The sequence below is a fragment of the Phlebotomus papatasi genome, chromosome 2 (assembly GCF_024763615.1).
Source record: "Phlebotomus papatasi isolate M1 chromosome 2, Ppap_2.1, whole genome shotgun sequence".
Lineage (NCBI taxonomy): Eukaryota > Metazoa > Arthropoda > Insecta > Diptera > Psychodidae > Phlebotomus > Phlebotomus papatasi.
In genome coordinates this window covers 54,113,530-54,130,129 of record NC_077223.1, presented here as the reverse complement: position 1 = coordinate 54,130,129, position 16,600 = coordinate 54,113,530, and the positions used below count along the sequence as shown (strand labels likewise).

The following is a 16,600-nucleotide window of genomic DNA, read 5'->3' as shown; positions in this document are numbered from 1 at the left end:
GGCCTGCAGACCTGAGGTTTAGCCTAGTTCCCGAAAGTCTAAAATTTCAAAATAGCAACCAATTTTATTGATTTTTATTGATAATGTCCAATTCTAAGTCGTATTCCAACAAATCTTAACTGATACGAAATTAGAGAATTTAAGCCATGTAGCTAAGCCTTAAGTATGAAGTCCGTATAAGCTAGGACACTATTATCATACAGCTCACACTTTCCCACACAATTTCTCACACGCCTAGTGGAAGGACCAAAATAATAAAAAATGTACTTAAGGTTTAGGAAGGGGAGTAAAAGAAATAAAACGTATTTTAGTCTCTTACGAGCTTTTTGTCATTTTGTATAAATTCTTTTATTGGTAGAAAGAAACAACAAAACTTGGACATAACAACATGGTTGTCAGGCAAAACCTGACTGAGTTCAGTTTTTTCTAGCTCTGAAAAGACAGTTCGTCAGTGCTTCTGAGCAACGATACAAATAAAAATAAAATTAAAGGTACGGTACATTTTGTTCCTTAATTTAAAACTGTTTGATTGTTAACACACGCAAGTATATAATACTTAAACAAAATACATATATAAAGAGAACCTAGCACATTAGCCGATGTCTCTACAACAAATATTTACACAGAAGGGTTGGAATGTAAAGATCTCTAAGTGCAATCGTGAGGATGGTATTCAGAGCTTAGGTGTCTGAGTGGCAGCTGATGCTGGACTGAGAACAGGATTCAGTGGCACTGGAGTAGCCTGAGGCTGCTGGTCGTGTCTTTTCCACACGACCTTTGATTCTTGATCTTTCCGATCCCATCCATGAGATTCGTGATGCTCATGATGGTGATCATGGTGATCTGGTGTTGGGAACCATTCTGAGATCCATACTGGTTTCCAAATTTTCTTCCACGCAGGCACCCAGATCTCCTTCCAATCTGGCACCCAGATCTGCTTCCACGCCTCCTTCCACTCTAATTTCTTGTCTGGTACCCAGATTTGCTTCTTGGCTGGTTTCCACACCTGCTGCCACGCTTCCTTCCACTCTAACTTCTTCTCTGGAACCCAAACTTGTTTCTTCGATGGCTTCCAGATTTGCTTCCATGCCTCTTTCCACACTAACTTTTTATCATCAACCCAAATCTGTTTTTTCTCTGTTCGCCACGTCTGTTTCCAGTCTTCCTTCCACACCAGTTTCTTACTAGGTACCCAGATTTGTTTCTTAGCCGGTTTCCAGATCTTTTTCCACAGTGGCTTCCAAATTAACTTCTTTTTCCACAGATCGTGACTAGTGTACTCCCACCCTTCATGGTCCTTGCCGAGATATTTCTCACCAGGGATTCCCACTTTAACCCACTCTGGCACCCAGATTTGCTTCCATGCCGGCACTTGTATTTCCTTCCATGCCGGAACCTGAATCTCCTTCCACACAGGCACCCAGATCTTCTTCCAGTCTGGAACCTGAATCTCCTTCCACGCGGGAACCTTTATTGGATGCCATACTGGTTTCCAGATTTGTTTCCAGGCCGGCACTTGAATTTCCTTCCAAGCCGGTACCTATGAATTGAAAATAAGAGACGTAGATGAGTTGTAGTATATATAACAGTCTCTACATTAGGGATCCTTTTAGTCCTTCATACTTCATTCTTAATCAACTTAAGGTTTTCTGTCTTAATTTTATGTGTTGTTTGATCTGATTTTTTTTTATTAAAATTCTGATCCAGAACCTCTAAACCAAAAAATACTGAATATTTTGATATGTTTTTAATGACTTCTAGACATTAAATTTAAAAATATTATAGAAAAAACAAGTACATAATATAACACAATAGAATTAGGCGAATTTTTTTTAAATGTAAATCGTTTTATATTTTTCTTTTATGCTATCTCGTAAAAGTCGGAAGTTTTGAGATAGAGACAAATTTGCAAAAGTACTAAAAAAAAGTTATATAATTTTCTTTTGAAAAAAATGAAAGTTTATTGAGGGCGTGGACTAATCAGTTGACTGACTCCGTAAGTTTTCTTACAATGATTAATTATTATGGAAGTAGTTTATCTAGGAAATGCGATATAGTATATATTGGAAATAAGGAAAAATAAATCTCAATTGGTCAAAGCCCTATAAAGGACGTATAAACTTAAATTTCAGCTTTCACGGTATTTTATACATCAGCGTATACGCATACCATGCATCAATTAAAATCTCAAGTAATCGAACTAACCTGGATCTCTTTCCACACAGGTTTCCACACTTGCTTCCACGCGGGCACTTGAATTTCTTTCCAGGCAGGTTTTTGTGTGGGTACCCAGATAGGTTTCCAGATCTTCTTCCACGCCGGCTTCCAGATCTGCTTCTTGGCGGGTTTCCAGATCTTCTTCCAACCCTCCTTCCAGGTTAATTTCTTTTTCCAGTACCCGGGATCGTGCTCCTCGTGATAGTGATGGTGGTGGTCATCGTGGCCGCCACTTGGACCAAAGCCCACGCGCTGTTGAACCACCTGCGATGAACTCACTTGTGATTCCTCGGCAGTCTGGTCCAGGACCGCCTTGGTGGACACCAAGGAGAAGTGGAGCGCAACTCCGAGGACTATCTATAGAAGAAAGAAAAAAATATTGAATAAATTTTGAATAAATCTACTACTAAAAAGATCACTGGACTACTTGAGTGTTAACATAAATTGCCCAGCTTTAGGCAAAATCTAGATTTAACCATGATCTTGGTGCAAAGTTTAATTTTCCTCATGGCTTGGTGGATCACATTAAAACATTTGAAGAGTGAAATTATAGAAAGGTCCCTCCCTGATTTTAAATCAATTCACGTATGAATGCATTTCAAAATTTGCACTAATGTGCTATATGAATAAATATGTGGAATAATTCAGTGACTTTAGTCTTATATATCACATAGTTGATAGTCTAACGGTCTTTATTTTGCGCCACGCGAGTCGATGAACGCGCAGAACCATGAAAATGAAATGAAAAGTCTCAATAGCTGTTTATTGTGCAGATGAGTGTTGATTTAGTAAAGAGCAATTAATTTCCCTCACCTCAAAACAATTTACAAAGCCCATTATTTTATTGTTATTTATTGTAACAATTCATAAGCATGGTTAATTACTTCTGAGATTGCTCTCCAGATACATTTTTTTTGCAACCACATTTGGAGAAAGATCAGTGAGTGATCACTGGGACAAGTTTTTTTTTCTCTAATTCGTGATTTTCTGATTTTGTGGCATTGCACATTGGCATGATTTTTTGGAAAGCAAGAGTGACATCAAACAGGATCACTTTCAGGAAAGTGAAATTCATTTGGAAAATTTGAAAGACAAAACTAAAATAGTTGTGAAGAGAATTAGTATCAATTTTGTTGACCCGTTAGCCTAGTACTTTTTTTTATCTTATGGATCGCGATCGTGATCTTGATGGGGACAACTATTTCTCAATGAAAATATATGCAGTAAAAGAATGAAAGTTATCGTGACAGAGATTAATTAGTAATTTATGTCTCATTTGTCACTAGAGACTAGAGTTTAGTCTTCAACCACCTGATCATCGAATTTGTCAGTGGTGTCATATTGATGATCTTACTTTGCAACGTAGAGGTAGGTGCTAAGTGAGATTGACACTTTTCTCCCCGAGGCGTTTTCTGTAAGTTACAAAAGCAAACAACAAAACATAACTTGGTGATCACGAAGATCTATGATCTTTCAGCTCAAAGATCACTAATCATAAAATTTCTAAGCTCATACGCAATCGCGATCGCCACTAGAATACTATTTTAGTATTTAATGGTCATATTATGATTTAATTTTAATATTAATCTTAATTCACGTACCAATCTAGAATGTATTTTTTCCGTTGTTTATCAAAATTTAAAAACGTTTAAAAGAACTTCCTAAAAATACTAATTATTTCTCTCTTGAGGAAATATTGTTTTTCCGGCGAAAAGCTTCACATATCATTTAAATGTTCAATGTTACGCAAATTGATTTGAAGGAGAAAGTAATACAAGTATATGAATGATTGCAATTAGATATAAATGGTATTTTATTAAACACCTTCAATATGTGGTTTTTTTGCCAACTCACTGCCTTCGATGTTAGTGCAGAGTGAAAAGACTACTGTTTGGAATAAACATCCAGTGAAATAATTATGCAAATACTTGTTAAACATGAAATACATTTTATTGAGAAATTATTGCGTTTTTTTCTACTTTTGCATAACACACGATTGTGGTATGTATTGAGGGATTCCAAACAACAGCAATAAATAATATTTTTTTCCTTCCACTTGATCATGATTGAGATGATCTCTCGAGTCACCAGAGATTCATGAACTTTCTCACGCAATTTTCATTTAAATCATTCTTTCACTCTCTGTTTGAAGTTACCTCACAATTTATTACCTTTTTCTGTCTTTTTATCAATTTCGGGTATATCTTTCCAATTGTGTTAGTCACAATCTGTTTTTATGAATGAAAATTATAAACGAAATTTTGCCTTTCACAAGGTTATACTGAAATATTGATGTTAAAGTTTTAAGGTTTATAAAAATATCAAACGTGCATTATTATAGTCAACATTAAAATTTTCTAAAGTCTTTTGACTAATATTTTAATTACTTAATTGATAAACATATTCATTTCCAAATTCAATTAACAGAAAATTACCCGTTGAATATTAAGGTTCATCTTATGATGCAAATAATGTATGTTAAATATCTCTGTAAAACTTAATTAGTTTTCAGGGAATAAAATTTTCGTACCTATATGGTTATTACTATTAAGCATTGAATAATGTAGGTATAGGGTTGTGAAGAAGGAACTAGAAAAAATTATATGGGAGACCGAGGCAAATTAGCCAGCAAATGATTTTTGTGCTTATAATTTGGAAGAAATTTGTTTGAATTAGACTGTTAAATATTTCTATGGATAGGAAGAAAGTTCATTACTCTGAATAAATAGTAGTTTGCTCAATACTTTTTAGAAAAAGTATAATACCTAATTGTATTGCTTGCTTAATCTGCAAAGGTCACCTCTATGATAAATTACAATTTAAAATTTAGATGAATTTTATTGCGCAAACATCTAATATTTCTCTTTATTTGCCTTTGCGAAAATATAAAATGATGTTTCAGCTATATGTATAGTGTAAAATAATATATTTATTAAATTAGATTTTCTACTGACTAAAAAGTCAGAATGTAATTTCTTAGTCTTTTAAGATCCGTCAAAGTCACTCTTTTTACTTTTCCTCTGACTTCTGAGAACAATATTTAAATGAAAAATCTTTGAATGGTTTTCAAGGTTGATTCATATTCTCCAATAAAGATCTTTATTTTTAAAGTATCAAATTTCGTCAAATTTTAAAGCTAAAATGTTAAAAAAAAATCACAATAACGAAGTTGAAACGATTGGGTCACCGGTGGCGGTGACCCAAAAATGATTTTTTTCCTATACAGTCATCTAAAATTGTGTTTTGCTTTAAAAAGGTTGAAAAAATTATTTTTGCTCACCCCCAATTTTAGACTTTCTCGTCCTTAAAGGGTTAACCATTTGTGAGAAATCTTAAATTTTGGTATATTTCGAAATATTACTGAAAATCTTTATGCATTCCTTCTTTCAGAACTGAGGAATTTACATAAATTAGAATTCAAAAACAGATTCATACTTTCGGCTGAAGATCTTATTATTATAATTCTCTTATCTTATCTTATTATAATAAATAAAATAAAATAGGAACAATTGACAATAGAAAATTTTAAAAATTAATAATATACTGAAAAGTCTTAGATGAATACGTAATATATGAAACATCATTAGTGTTATATGCACTTCTTCAAATAAATCTTTAAAATCCACTGTCTCACAGTAAAGTACATTATTTTTGATAAATAATTTATTTCTTTTCAGTGTTAAATTTCTTCAATTTTTATGCTGTAAGAAATTCTTCTTATAACGATACTAAAAATAGAAAATTCATTTTTTGAAGTTGTTTTTAATTTTAAAGTTGTTTAAACCTTTAAATAGTCTACTAAAAAGTTTGAGGTGAACTTGTCTATAAAACGTCTTTAGATTACGACTCAGAAACTTTTAACTTAAATCTTTAAACTTTCTTAAAGATTTTTAATATTTAAGTTTAAAAAAAAATGACTAGCTCTACAATTTTTCTAAATTGAACAAATTACTTTCTAAAAAAGTCTAAATTTTTTTTGACAAAGGTATTGTATAAAATTATTGGCCTTGAATAAATTTGAGAATTACCCGACAGACGGCTTAAGGCATATAATAAATCGAAGTAATGATTCAATTATACTTATTTTTATCCATTTTATTGATCGATCTAAGAATTCGTATTTTGTTAGAATTTTGGGTATCTAAAGTTTCGAATTTTTTGATGTCACGCTGTTTGCCCGTCTATTCATCCGGTCGCTGCCATGCCTAGAGTCCATACGGTTAAAGATAGAGATTGGCACCTTCTGAAGACCTCTCCCATAAGTCGACTTTGGGATCATGAACCCATTCCTTACAATGGTATTGCACATCATACGCAAATTGAATGATTTTGGATTATTTAGTCCTAGGCAATTGTTATCCGAATTGCTGTCGGAAATGGATTTTTAAGTTTAGTTCCTTAATTACTTTGGAAAAATAGTCCGACAGAGATGAAAATATATTTTGTTATTGTTTTTTTTTTGCTTTGCGAAAGGTCATACAGAATTTTTGCTCAAAATGGCGGACGGAAAATTCGACATCGAATTTTTTAAAATTGACCTTCATCCTTTTTCCTGATTTGAATTATGATTGCCAATTTGTTTTCTTGGATAGTTACTCTATCGAAATCAAAAGGGTTTGTAATGACTTAATGTACAGAATTTAAATTCAGTGACCGTTAAGACTCGTGTTTGACAACGGCTCCCCGCGCCCCCATAATAGATAAAAAATTTGTCTTTTTTGAAAAAAATCATCTATTAATCTATAGGAAAATAATCCCAAAATATGAACATTTTATCTCAAGTATTTTCCTTGCCCTATTATTAGTACATTTTCCTTGCCCTACAAAACCATGTTTTTCAGGATTACTCGAAAACGCGTCTTGCGATCTTTCATTTTTGGATATATTTTAGAAGTTGTCTAGGCAGACAATTCGTCCATATATGAAAATATCGTTGAATTATTCTCAATAACGATGTTTGAAGGTCAAACGTTAAAAAGGCTTTGTCAATTTATCAATCGAGTGCGATCATGTTTAGGTTTGTTAGAAGGGTCTTGAAATTTCTAATAAGATTGTATCTATTCGGTCAATTACATTACTCCTTAGCTATTTTAGACGATCTTTTGAATGATCCAATCTGTTCAATAAATCCGTTTTGAACCAGTAATCGGTAAATAATACGAAATTACATTTGAAGTACAGCATTTAAACCACGAGTTCGAGAATTTAGCAAAGCATGAGATGCTTTGCCGTCCCTTTTTACTAATCCTCTTCTCGGCTTAAACCGTAGATCTGTCGAAACCCTAAGTCTAATTTTAATTATAAGAAATTTTTCCAGTCCTATTGAAGAAATCTCATTTGAATAAATTTGAATGTTTTGATCAAGGCTTTTTAAATCATCCCTCAAATTAGCGTGAAAATCACACAATTAATTTCTATAATGTTTTATAGTGTATATTGCCTACAAGAGCTCTAAAGACCATTTGGCGCCCTCAAAAGAAAGAGAGAAAAGCGGAAGGGAAGCCGTTTGTAAAACCACACAATCACTATGGGATCGTAGAAATTTCCTTTTGATGATATTTCTCATTATCTCGGCGAAAATACCTCAAGAAGGCATTAGTGGTTTTCAACGATAAATAAGCTCTTCGAGTGATCGCGTCAATAAATCAGCGATCTTGACAATGAATTATTGCCTTCGGGTGATTGTTTTTGTTCATATGTTATATTCAAATTCGCTGGAGGAAGAATTCATCACTCCTAGATCTTAGCGAAATGAAGGCGCGCATAGATTGATCTTGCGATCGCAGAGCATTTTATGAAAATGAAAGCAGAAATTTGTGGGTTTTCTTGCCCACGACAATTATTATGCAATAATGATTTTCGTTTGCGAGGAGAAAGATAAATTTGCATAGTGTGACGCCACTGTGAAGAAATTGACAGGAAATTTGCACCGGAGCCACTTGATCCGTGCTTTTTTGCGCGATTTTCTGGCTGATTCATCTTGTACTTGGCCGATCACGTGCGCACATAAACACGGTGGCTCTGAAAGATCTCGACAATTGCTAATCAATTGTGGTTGTTCCTGCGTGAATATTGCAGGAGAAAATCATCGTGATCTTGTAGATGGTTCCAATCATCTCTTCAACTCCAACGGTGTACTAGTAAGTGCCGCCCTGCAATTGCCAGCGAATTGTTTCTTGCACTTTATTGTATGCTAATCGGGTGAATGATCGCACTCTGCTGTATACAAAAATCAAGATTAGAAAGACATGGAGGCTCAATTAAAAACGAGAGTGAAAAGTGTCACAATTCCCGCGCAATCGTCACTTTTGGGAGGCTTTTATTTTGCAAATATAATGTGTAGGTTTTTCATAGTGAAACTTTTGTGTTACAACCACGAATTGAGATAATGTCAAGAAGAGCTTACGTTGAGATAAATATTACAAAGACCAGTCGTGAGCCATTTGGAAATTATATCTTCGTATTTATTGACTATCTTGCGGTTTACCAACTTCTCAATTTACTTGGTGGTTTCAATTTTTCTTTTAGGATGATTAGTACTAACTATACTCACTTTGAGAGTATTACACGTTTTTGCAAGAGCAAATAAAGTTCACAATTTCTCGTGATGCTTTAAAAAAGTAGATTCACCGCGGTGTCACATATAAGATTAATATTAATATTAAGAAAAGCCGGAGGGGTATATAATATTCAAAATTCAAATGGAATATCACGTGTGTTAGAAAGAGTACACTCTAGTGGAATAATACGATAAGTAAGATATTACTGTTCGTATTTAAATGCTTTCTGAATCGTATTACAGGCAACTCGAGCAATTTTCCAAGCGGGCCAACTGTGATTCGGTCAGTTTTCGAGCGAAGCGCGAGAGAGAGGCATGATAAAATACTTGCTATCTTTTTTTGCCATTAATATTAATCTTATATGTGACATGGTCATGAACGTAAGCTAAGTACCTAAACTAATCCTTACGTTTTCCAAATTGTTCCGTACGATGTTCTAACATTTAAAATATTTATAGTGATGGGAAGGTTAGGCATTTACTTAAAATTCAAATCATAAAGATTATAACATGATGTTTACTTTTTCTTTTGTTCAATTTTACTGCTCGAACTCAAAGAGAGAGCAGTTATATAATCGACATTTTTTCAACATCTCACTGTTCTGGAGCTTAAACGGTAAGAGATATCGACTTCCGGTCTTCGATGACCCTCCTCAAATGACATTATCTCGTACCCAACCTCTTTATTTTTCCCCCTCCCCTTTCATACGTTCCCTATCCCCCAAAAATAGGTCAAAAATGAAGTTTTTCCAATTTTGCAAAAAATTGGCCCAATATTTTTCAATGATTTTTGGATATGTTTTAGAGCTTGTCCTGGCAAACATTTCGCCCAAATATACCTATGACCGGAGAATTCACCATTTTGAATTTTAGTAGGTTAAAGTTCAACCACTTTGGCAGGCTCATTTTTTAACCGATTTGGTTAAATTTTGATTTTTATGAAAGGTACTGCAATGTCGAACCCGGCTGCATCGGTTTTCATCGGTAATGAACCGGTTAAGTACCGATTTTTGTATAATTTTATATCCCTAATAATTGATATTCCCTAAAAGTAAAGTTTTTTCGATTTTTCTCAAAATTGGCCCAAGCTTTTTTCAATGATTTTTGGATGTGTTTTAGAGCTGGTCCAGGCAAATATTTCGCTCAAACATACGTATGACCGGAAAATTCGCCATTTTGAATTATTGGAGGCCAAAGATCAACCACTTTGGAGGGTTCATTTTTCAACCGATTTGGTTAAATTTGGATTTTTTGGAAAGGTATTACAATTTCGAACCCGGCTGCATCGGTCTTCATCGGTAATGAACCGGTTAAGTAACGATTTTTGAATAATTTTACATCCCCAATAATTAATATTTCCTAAAAATAATGTTTTTTCGATTTTTCTCAAAATTGGCCCAAGCTTTTTCAATGATCTTTGGATATGTTTTAGAGCTGGTCCAGACAAATATTTCGCCCAAACAAACCTATGACTGGAAAATTCGCCATTTTGAATTATTGAAGATAAAAGGTCAAATACTTTGGAAGGCTCATTTTTCTTTTTGGTTAAATTTGGATTTTTTAGAAAAGTATTGCAAATTAGAACCCAGCTGCATCGGTCTTCATTGGTAAAATCAATCGGTTAAGTACTGATTTTTCGATTTTCAAATGCTTTTGTGATTTATGAATCAAATTGATCTCTAGTAGAACAGTGATTCCAAAAGATTATGCAAAAAACTAATTCACGGTGAGCTCTATCTCGTGAGTTCGAGCATTCCGCAAAGCTGGTACGCTTTGCCATCTCTTTTCAAATTATATTTTTTAGTTTAACATAAATTGTTCAACCGGATGATTTAAAAGTTAACTATGCAATTGAGTTATAGTAAATGACCCATATGAGAAAATTATTGTTTATTCAATAAAAATCACGTAAATGTATACAATATGTTTAAAGTCGTTAAAAAATTATAGCAAGAAGATCTCTTAACTAAATTTTTACTCAAAACCATTTAAGAATGTTAAGATATTGCAACATAACAAAACTTTTTTCCGAATAATAAAAATTGAAACAATTTAGTTTTTCAACTTAGGTATAATCAACGGCTACAACATACTAAATTTTCAGCCCGATGCACAATGGAATTTTTGAGTTATTTAACTTTTAAGATTTAAAAATTTTCTTTTTAAAAAAAGCGCCCCTAGCGGTGGTTTTATGAACTTGCGATGTTAGAAGGGGAAGTGGCATTTCACGAGAGCTTTCCAAAAAGCCCTCACTTTTTAAATTCTGACAATTAGAACCGGAGTTATGGCCATTTTAAGAAATTTTTTTTGGACCCTTATAGCTCGGGTCAGGGGGGTCGGGGGACCTTAAGTTTGGTATTGATGGAAAGCTCTAAGGCCCAGCTATAACATACTAAAATTTGAGCCCGCTGAATGCCATAGGGGCGGAGCTATTGAGAAAACAAAAAAAGGGGGGTCTCCAAAATGGCGGAAGGAGGGGTGGGGGGTGGGGGGTCAATGCACCAAGTTGCAATTTTCACCCGATATATAACCTTTGCCGAAAACCGCAAGTCGATATCTTTTTTAGTTTAGGAGCTATTAAGCTCCAAAGAGCGGCCGGCCGGCCGGGAACGTAACTTAGCCACATATATATTCGGAATCAGGAAGTGGCGAAACACATTTTGGCCAAATTTGAGGTCGATCGGACGACATGAAATTTTGTTAGGATTATAGTAGGTGAGATTGTTAAGAATCTCACCTAATAGCTCTCCTGTAAAATTTACCTACTATAAATTATCCGTTTCTTATTCTGAGCGATCGAAATGTATTTTAAGTAATTTAGAAGATTCTTTGTTATTTTATTGAAGCTATACTAAAAATTTTAAATTTACTTAACGTTCATAGAAAACATAAAATCACTCAATAAAACTTCTCTCCTAAACCCTTGCTTTATCATCACAATCTATTTTTTATGTAAAACTGTACGTCATAACAACATTATATATGACAATTTCTTAGCGATCTTCCTTATATTTATTATAATCTCATAAACAAAATTTACTTATCGGGTTTCGAATTGGAGGAAAAATCACGTACAGGTGGGAAAATTTTTACTGCTGCACTTCACTTGAACTTTTTTGCAATTTTTCACTGAGACGTTCACCATCAAAGAGGCTGACACAGAAACTGTGTCAGCCACAGAAACTGTGACATTCTGTGTCAGCCTTTTGGATGGTGAACATCTCAGTGAAAAATTGCAAAAAAGTTCAAGTGAAGTGCAGCAGTAAAAAATTTTCCCACCTATACGTGATTTTTCCTCTAATTCGAAACCTGATGAAGAGGACATTCATCCTCGAAACGTCGTGAAGAATTAAAGAGTAAATATCAAGAGAGGTCTATTTTTCCGTCCACTATCTGCTAATCCTCAGGACTGAAAAGTAATAAAATTAGTTCCAACGTTTGTAATTACTGTGTTAGTAAAACAGGAACAGTGACATAAATTTCAGATTAAAGGTTTAACTTTATTTCTGAACGCAAGATTATAGTACTGGTAAATTATAATGTTTTGAAGGAATAATTTTCGAAATTTATGTCAAATAGGAGAATGTGGGCATGGTTCGCACAGAGTAAACCTTCAAACGATGTGAATTTTCTCTTTGTTTGCATAGAGCTAGTTTACCATTTCTTATCGCGTCTTGTAAGGTTAGTAATCAACTATCGTATGGGTAAGATGTGACGACCTAGCTCTTTGCAAACAAAGAGAAAATTTGCTTCGTTTGAAGGTTCACTCTGTACGAACCATGCCTACATTCCCATATTGTCTAAGAAATATATACATGTTAGGAAATTATTAAACCTAAAACCATGAAAGCTCCGGTTTCAAAAGGGTCTAACATGTCTTTCAGATTGATGGCTTTTCCTCTTTCTTGAAAATCCCAAATGTATGAATAAAAAATAAAATTTCAGTGACTTTTCGAAAAAATAGATAAATTGTTGTTATTGTGTAATCGTAAATGAAAATTTCCAAAAAATTCTACCTGTTAAGAAATAGAAGGGTTAAGCTATATGGATAAATCTTAATTTCTGTAAACCATATAAAATTTAACGTTTCTGCAAAAAGGACCTAATCCCAATTCCATTTTTTTTTATTTTGTAGATTTAAAATGAATTATTTTTAAAATAACTAAATTTTACGCCCAATTGAGCAACATTACATGATTACTCTTAAAATTGGCGAAACAAAATCTTAATCGGAATTATACACCCCATTTCCTTATCAAATTTACACGTTCTACTTTAAGAGCTATAAATACAATTATATATCTCGTCTAGGAATTTTATAATTTCTTATGATACTTTAGTATATTTATCGTGCTTGCCATCGTAAATTTCTCTTGTTTCGTTACTTTAAGCCACGATATGGTGAAAGAGGCATAATCCAGAAAGCATTAAGTAAGAGAAAAAAAACCAAGAAACTGCTTCTGTGTTTGATTACAATCACACAACTTCTAGTAAATAACTAGATAAGAATTTAACGATGATTTGTTCAATTATTAGCATCACTCTGGGATACAAAGAACAAATTTCACTTTCTCAAGTGTTTTCAAACACCCTGGGCATAGAATAAGTGAGATTAGGAAGAGGATAGAAAAGATTTTTATAGCTGAATAATCTCATCTTATCTCATCATCACGAAAATTTATATATATTTGTCAGAATGTCCGAGAGCAACGTCGTGGAGTGAGAAAGTGGTCTCTATTCCTTAATTGTGTGAATTACGAGAGTCACGTTTTTGCGCGGGAAACATCTCACTTTAGCAGCTCTCTTCACTGGCACACGCGCATCTCGGACTTCTTCTGTAGCCAAGCCACATATTATTTTTTTCGAGGTTTTTTTCATCTTCTTGTCAAGGCAATCCCCCAATCGAAAGTCACCTCTGGAGGTGAGAAAAAATCCCATGATTTGCCATCCGCAGAAAGGCATCCAGCATTTTGCTCTGAATCACTTTTTTTCGAATGGTGAGAAAAAGAGGTGGAGGAGGTTTATTGTGAGGTATGTTCACCCAAGAAATTCGCGTTTTCTCTTTTTTTCACCAACACGGAATTTTCTCACCATCTATCATGGGACTTTTCATCAGTAATATAATTCAGATGCTTTTCCACGCAAGATCATTCCCAAAATTGTCTAATGATCGCTAAAACTTTCACGCACTATCTCTGACTGTTGCCAGAAATTCTTTTTTTTTTTAATGTTTTGTTATAGGTATTGTGGGAGGTTAAAAATGTCACAATTAATAATTTATTAATGAATAATCCACTAACCACAAGACTCCAACGGGACCTCATGATGCCCGCGCACAGGATCAACTCAAAGCCACTAAACACTTGTTGGGCTCCTCGTCGAGGAGAAATCGCACACTATCTGACGTCCAGGTGCCCTCGGCATCCGCCTTTATATCGCCTGCTTAAGACTCCGTGGCATTGGCCATGGCGGTGGCAAGGTGATGGGGGCCGCCAGCAAAACGACCACCACTATCGGCTGCTTCTCCTCCTCTTTGGCGGGAAATTTTTCGCGCGCGCAACAACTTCAGAGCAGTGGCGCTGTGAAAGGCTTTACATCTCGCATTTCGAGTTGCAGCGCGTAGTTTAAATTGAGAAACCGATACCTGCTATATTGACTTCCCTAATCCATTGATGGCTCTATACGGCACTCATATATATAAGTCTTTCGTCATTAATTTTTATCACAATTTTGGAGATTTATTGTAAGATTTTTTGCACTGTTTTCTTCAAAAAATTATCAAAAACTTTCTGTTAATGTGCAATGATTGCGTTATGAAGTAGAGACGCAGTTTGTTTTCAACAACAAAAAGGCCGGCGTAAGAAAGTGTATATGTATGAAAAATACTTGCAACCGTATATTGCATAAAATAGATCATTTTTGATATAATTCATCTTAAAGAACCTTCTATGAAAAGGAAGCTGATTTTATCGAAAGGTTTTAATTTGTCAAAAGATTAGCTCGTCAATAAGTCTGTTATATATGAGCCTTATATGCTAATCTGTTATTACTTAAATTATTTAATTTAAATAAATAGAATAAATTTATTTGAATTTTTTAATTAAAGTTTTGTGTTCAGTTCGACATTTAGGAAAAAGAAATTTGCTTATGACTTTGCGCTTCCACGAAGTTCTTAAAAAATTTGTATAGTTTGACCTGTTCAAAATCGATTTGATAATTATTTAGATATTAACTCAAAATTTATCTAATTTATGTAAGGAAAACTGGAGTTGTAAACACTGATTTTTGTGTCTCCACTACTTGGACTTATGTCGACCGTTTTTTCAGTGGCCAAATAAGTATTGATGAATTTATATAGGACTCGTTTTCTGATGTCTAATATCTAATTGAAAAAAATATAGTGATTACAACTACCCCATGTTTACTGGTGCCCCAATTCTTTCTACCAGTACTCTGCCACGTAAATTTCCAAATTGTGCTATAAAGGCTCCTTCATTCTTGGGATTTATTCGTAAGATTTAACTTAAATAATTTTATAATAGCCTAGATTCCTGACGAAATTTTAATAACACATAAAAATAATTTATATTTAAAATTACAAGTCGAATGTAGAACATCACAAAAATAAACGATATGGAAATTGGGGAAGTGCTTGCAACTTGGGACGCGGTGCATATAAACAGCATAATGTTCTAAGTTTGAATTGAAATATTTTCAATATAAATTCAAGTTCTTTGTTACTTTCTTTTCAAAAGTAGTTTTTAGAACTTTGATAAACAGTTTATCGTCTTTGCTTTTTTATAAAATTGATCATAATGCCTTTAAAAATGAATAAAAATGTAGACATGAATTTTGATTGTAATTTTGGACACTTTGCTTGTAATTTTGGACAGCCGATGTTTCGTAATAAGAGTACCCTTCTCGTCTATTTCAAGAACTTAACTTAGAAAGTCCTCCTCCTGTTTATGAGAAGAAACCGAAGATGTCCTAAGTCCTAAGGAGCCTGCAAACTTTCCATATGATTCATTAAAGACAGTTGACTGCGGCACTCCACATACTTCTGGGACTCTTCTTTTGAGGCTTCTTCAATACATTTCGTTCGTACAGATAATAATTCTTTGTTTATTCTTCACACATTTTTACAATCTAGTAATCACAAAAACTAATAATTCACAAAATTTCGAATAAAAATGTCCATTTTTCACATGGAAAATGTAATTCACATGCCAAACCTTACTTCAAGTCAAGTGAACAAATCACTATTAGCGTGAATTAACACAATATTAGAATATATATATATAATAATATTACTTAAAAATTTCAAAGAAAAATTATTGGTATTAAAAAGGCTGAAGTAAACAATAAATTCTGTCATATTTCTCGTAAGGAATTGTTCACACTAATGTTACAACAAGAGAATTTTAATTCAAATTATATTCAAAATTGAACTAATTTAATGTTAAAATGTTCTAAAAATAATAAATATTTAAATAACATAATTCATTATTTGTAGTGTCCAATTATATCCTCAAAGCGTCCAAAATTACAAGTAGTTCCCCTATATAAATGGCAAAAAAAATCAAATGAGCAGCAACCCCTTATTGTCGCTCCTTGGAAGTTGGAGACAATTCATTTTGAGTAATTTTTATGAGACAGCACTATAGATTCAGTGGTATGTAGTTTCAAAGAAGAGATAAATTAGCCTTACAAAAATTTTATCAAAAATCTTGCTTGGTTAATATTTTGATATAATGGTAATAGTATGGCTCTAGTGGTAATATTTTAATATAAGAAAAACATCATATAATTACTACCTATTTACTA

The 16,600-nt window shown here is 33.6% G+C and overlaps 2 protein-coding genes across 2 annotated transcripts in view; one reads left to right on the top strand and one right to left on the bottom strand.

The window, feature by feature from the left end:
* The window catches only part of LOC129801718 (rhodanese domain-containing protein CG4456), an 887,636-nt gene that overhangs the window by 320,013 nt on the left and 551,023 nt on the right, over positions 1-16,600 (top strand). The window lies entirely within an intron of this gene.
* Positions 306-14,364, bottom strand: LOC129801701 (uncharacterized). Its single transcript, XM_055846984.1, has 3 exons — positions 14,077-14,364; positions 2,206-2,574; positions 306-1,540 (listed from the first exon to the last, which is right to left on the bottom strand). The coding sequence occupies exons 1-3, from the start codon at positions 14,098-14,100 to the stop codon at positions 674-676; spliced, it is 1,260 nt and encodes a 419-aa protein (XP_055702959.1). The 5' UTR covers positions 14,101-14,364; the 3' UTR covers positions 306-673.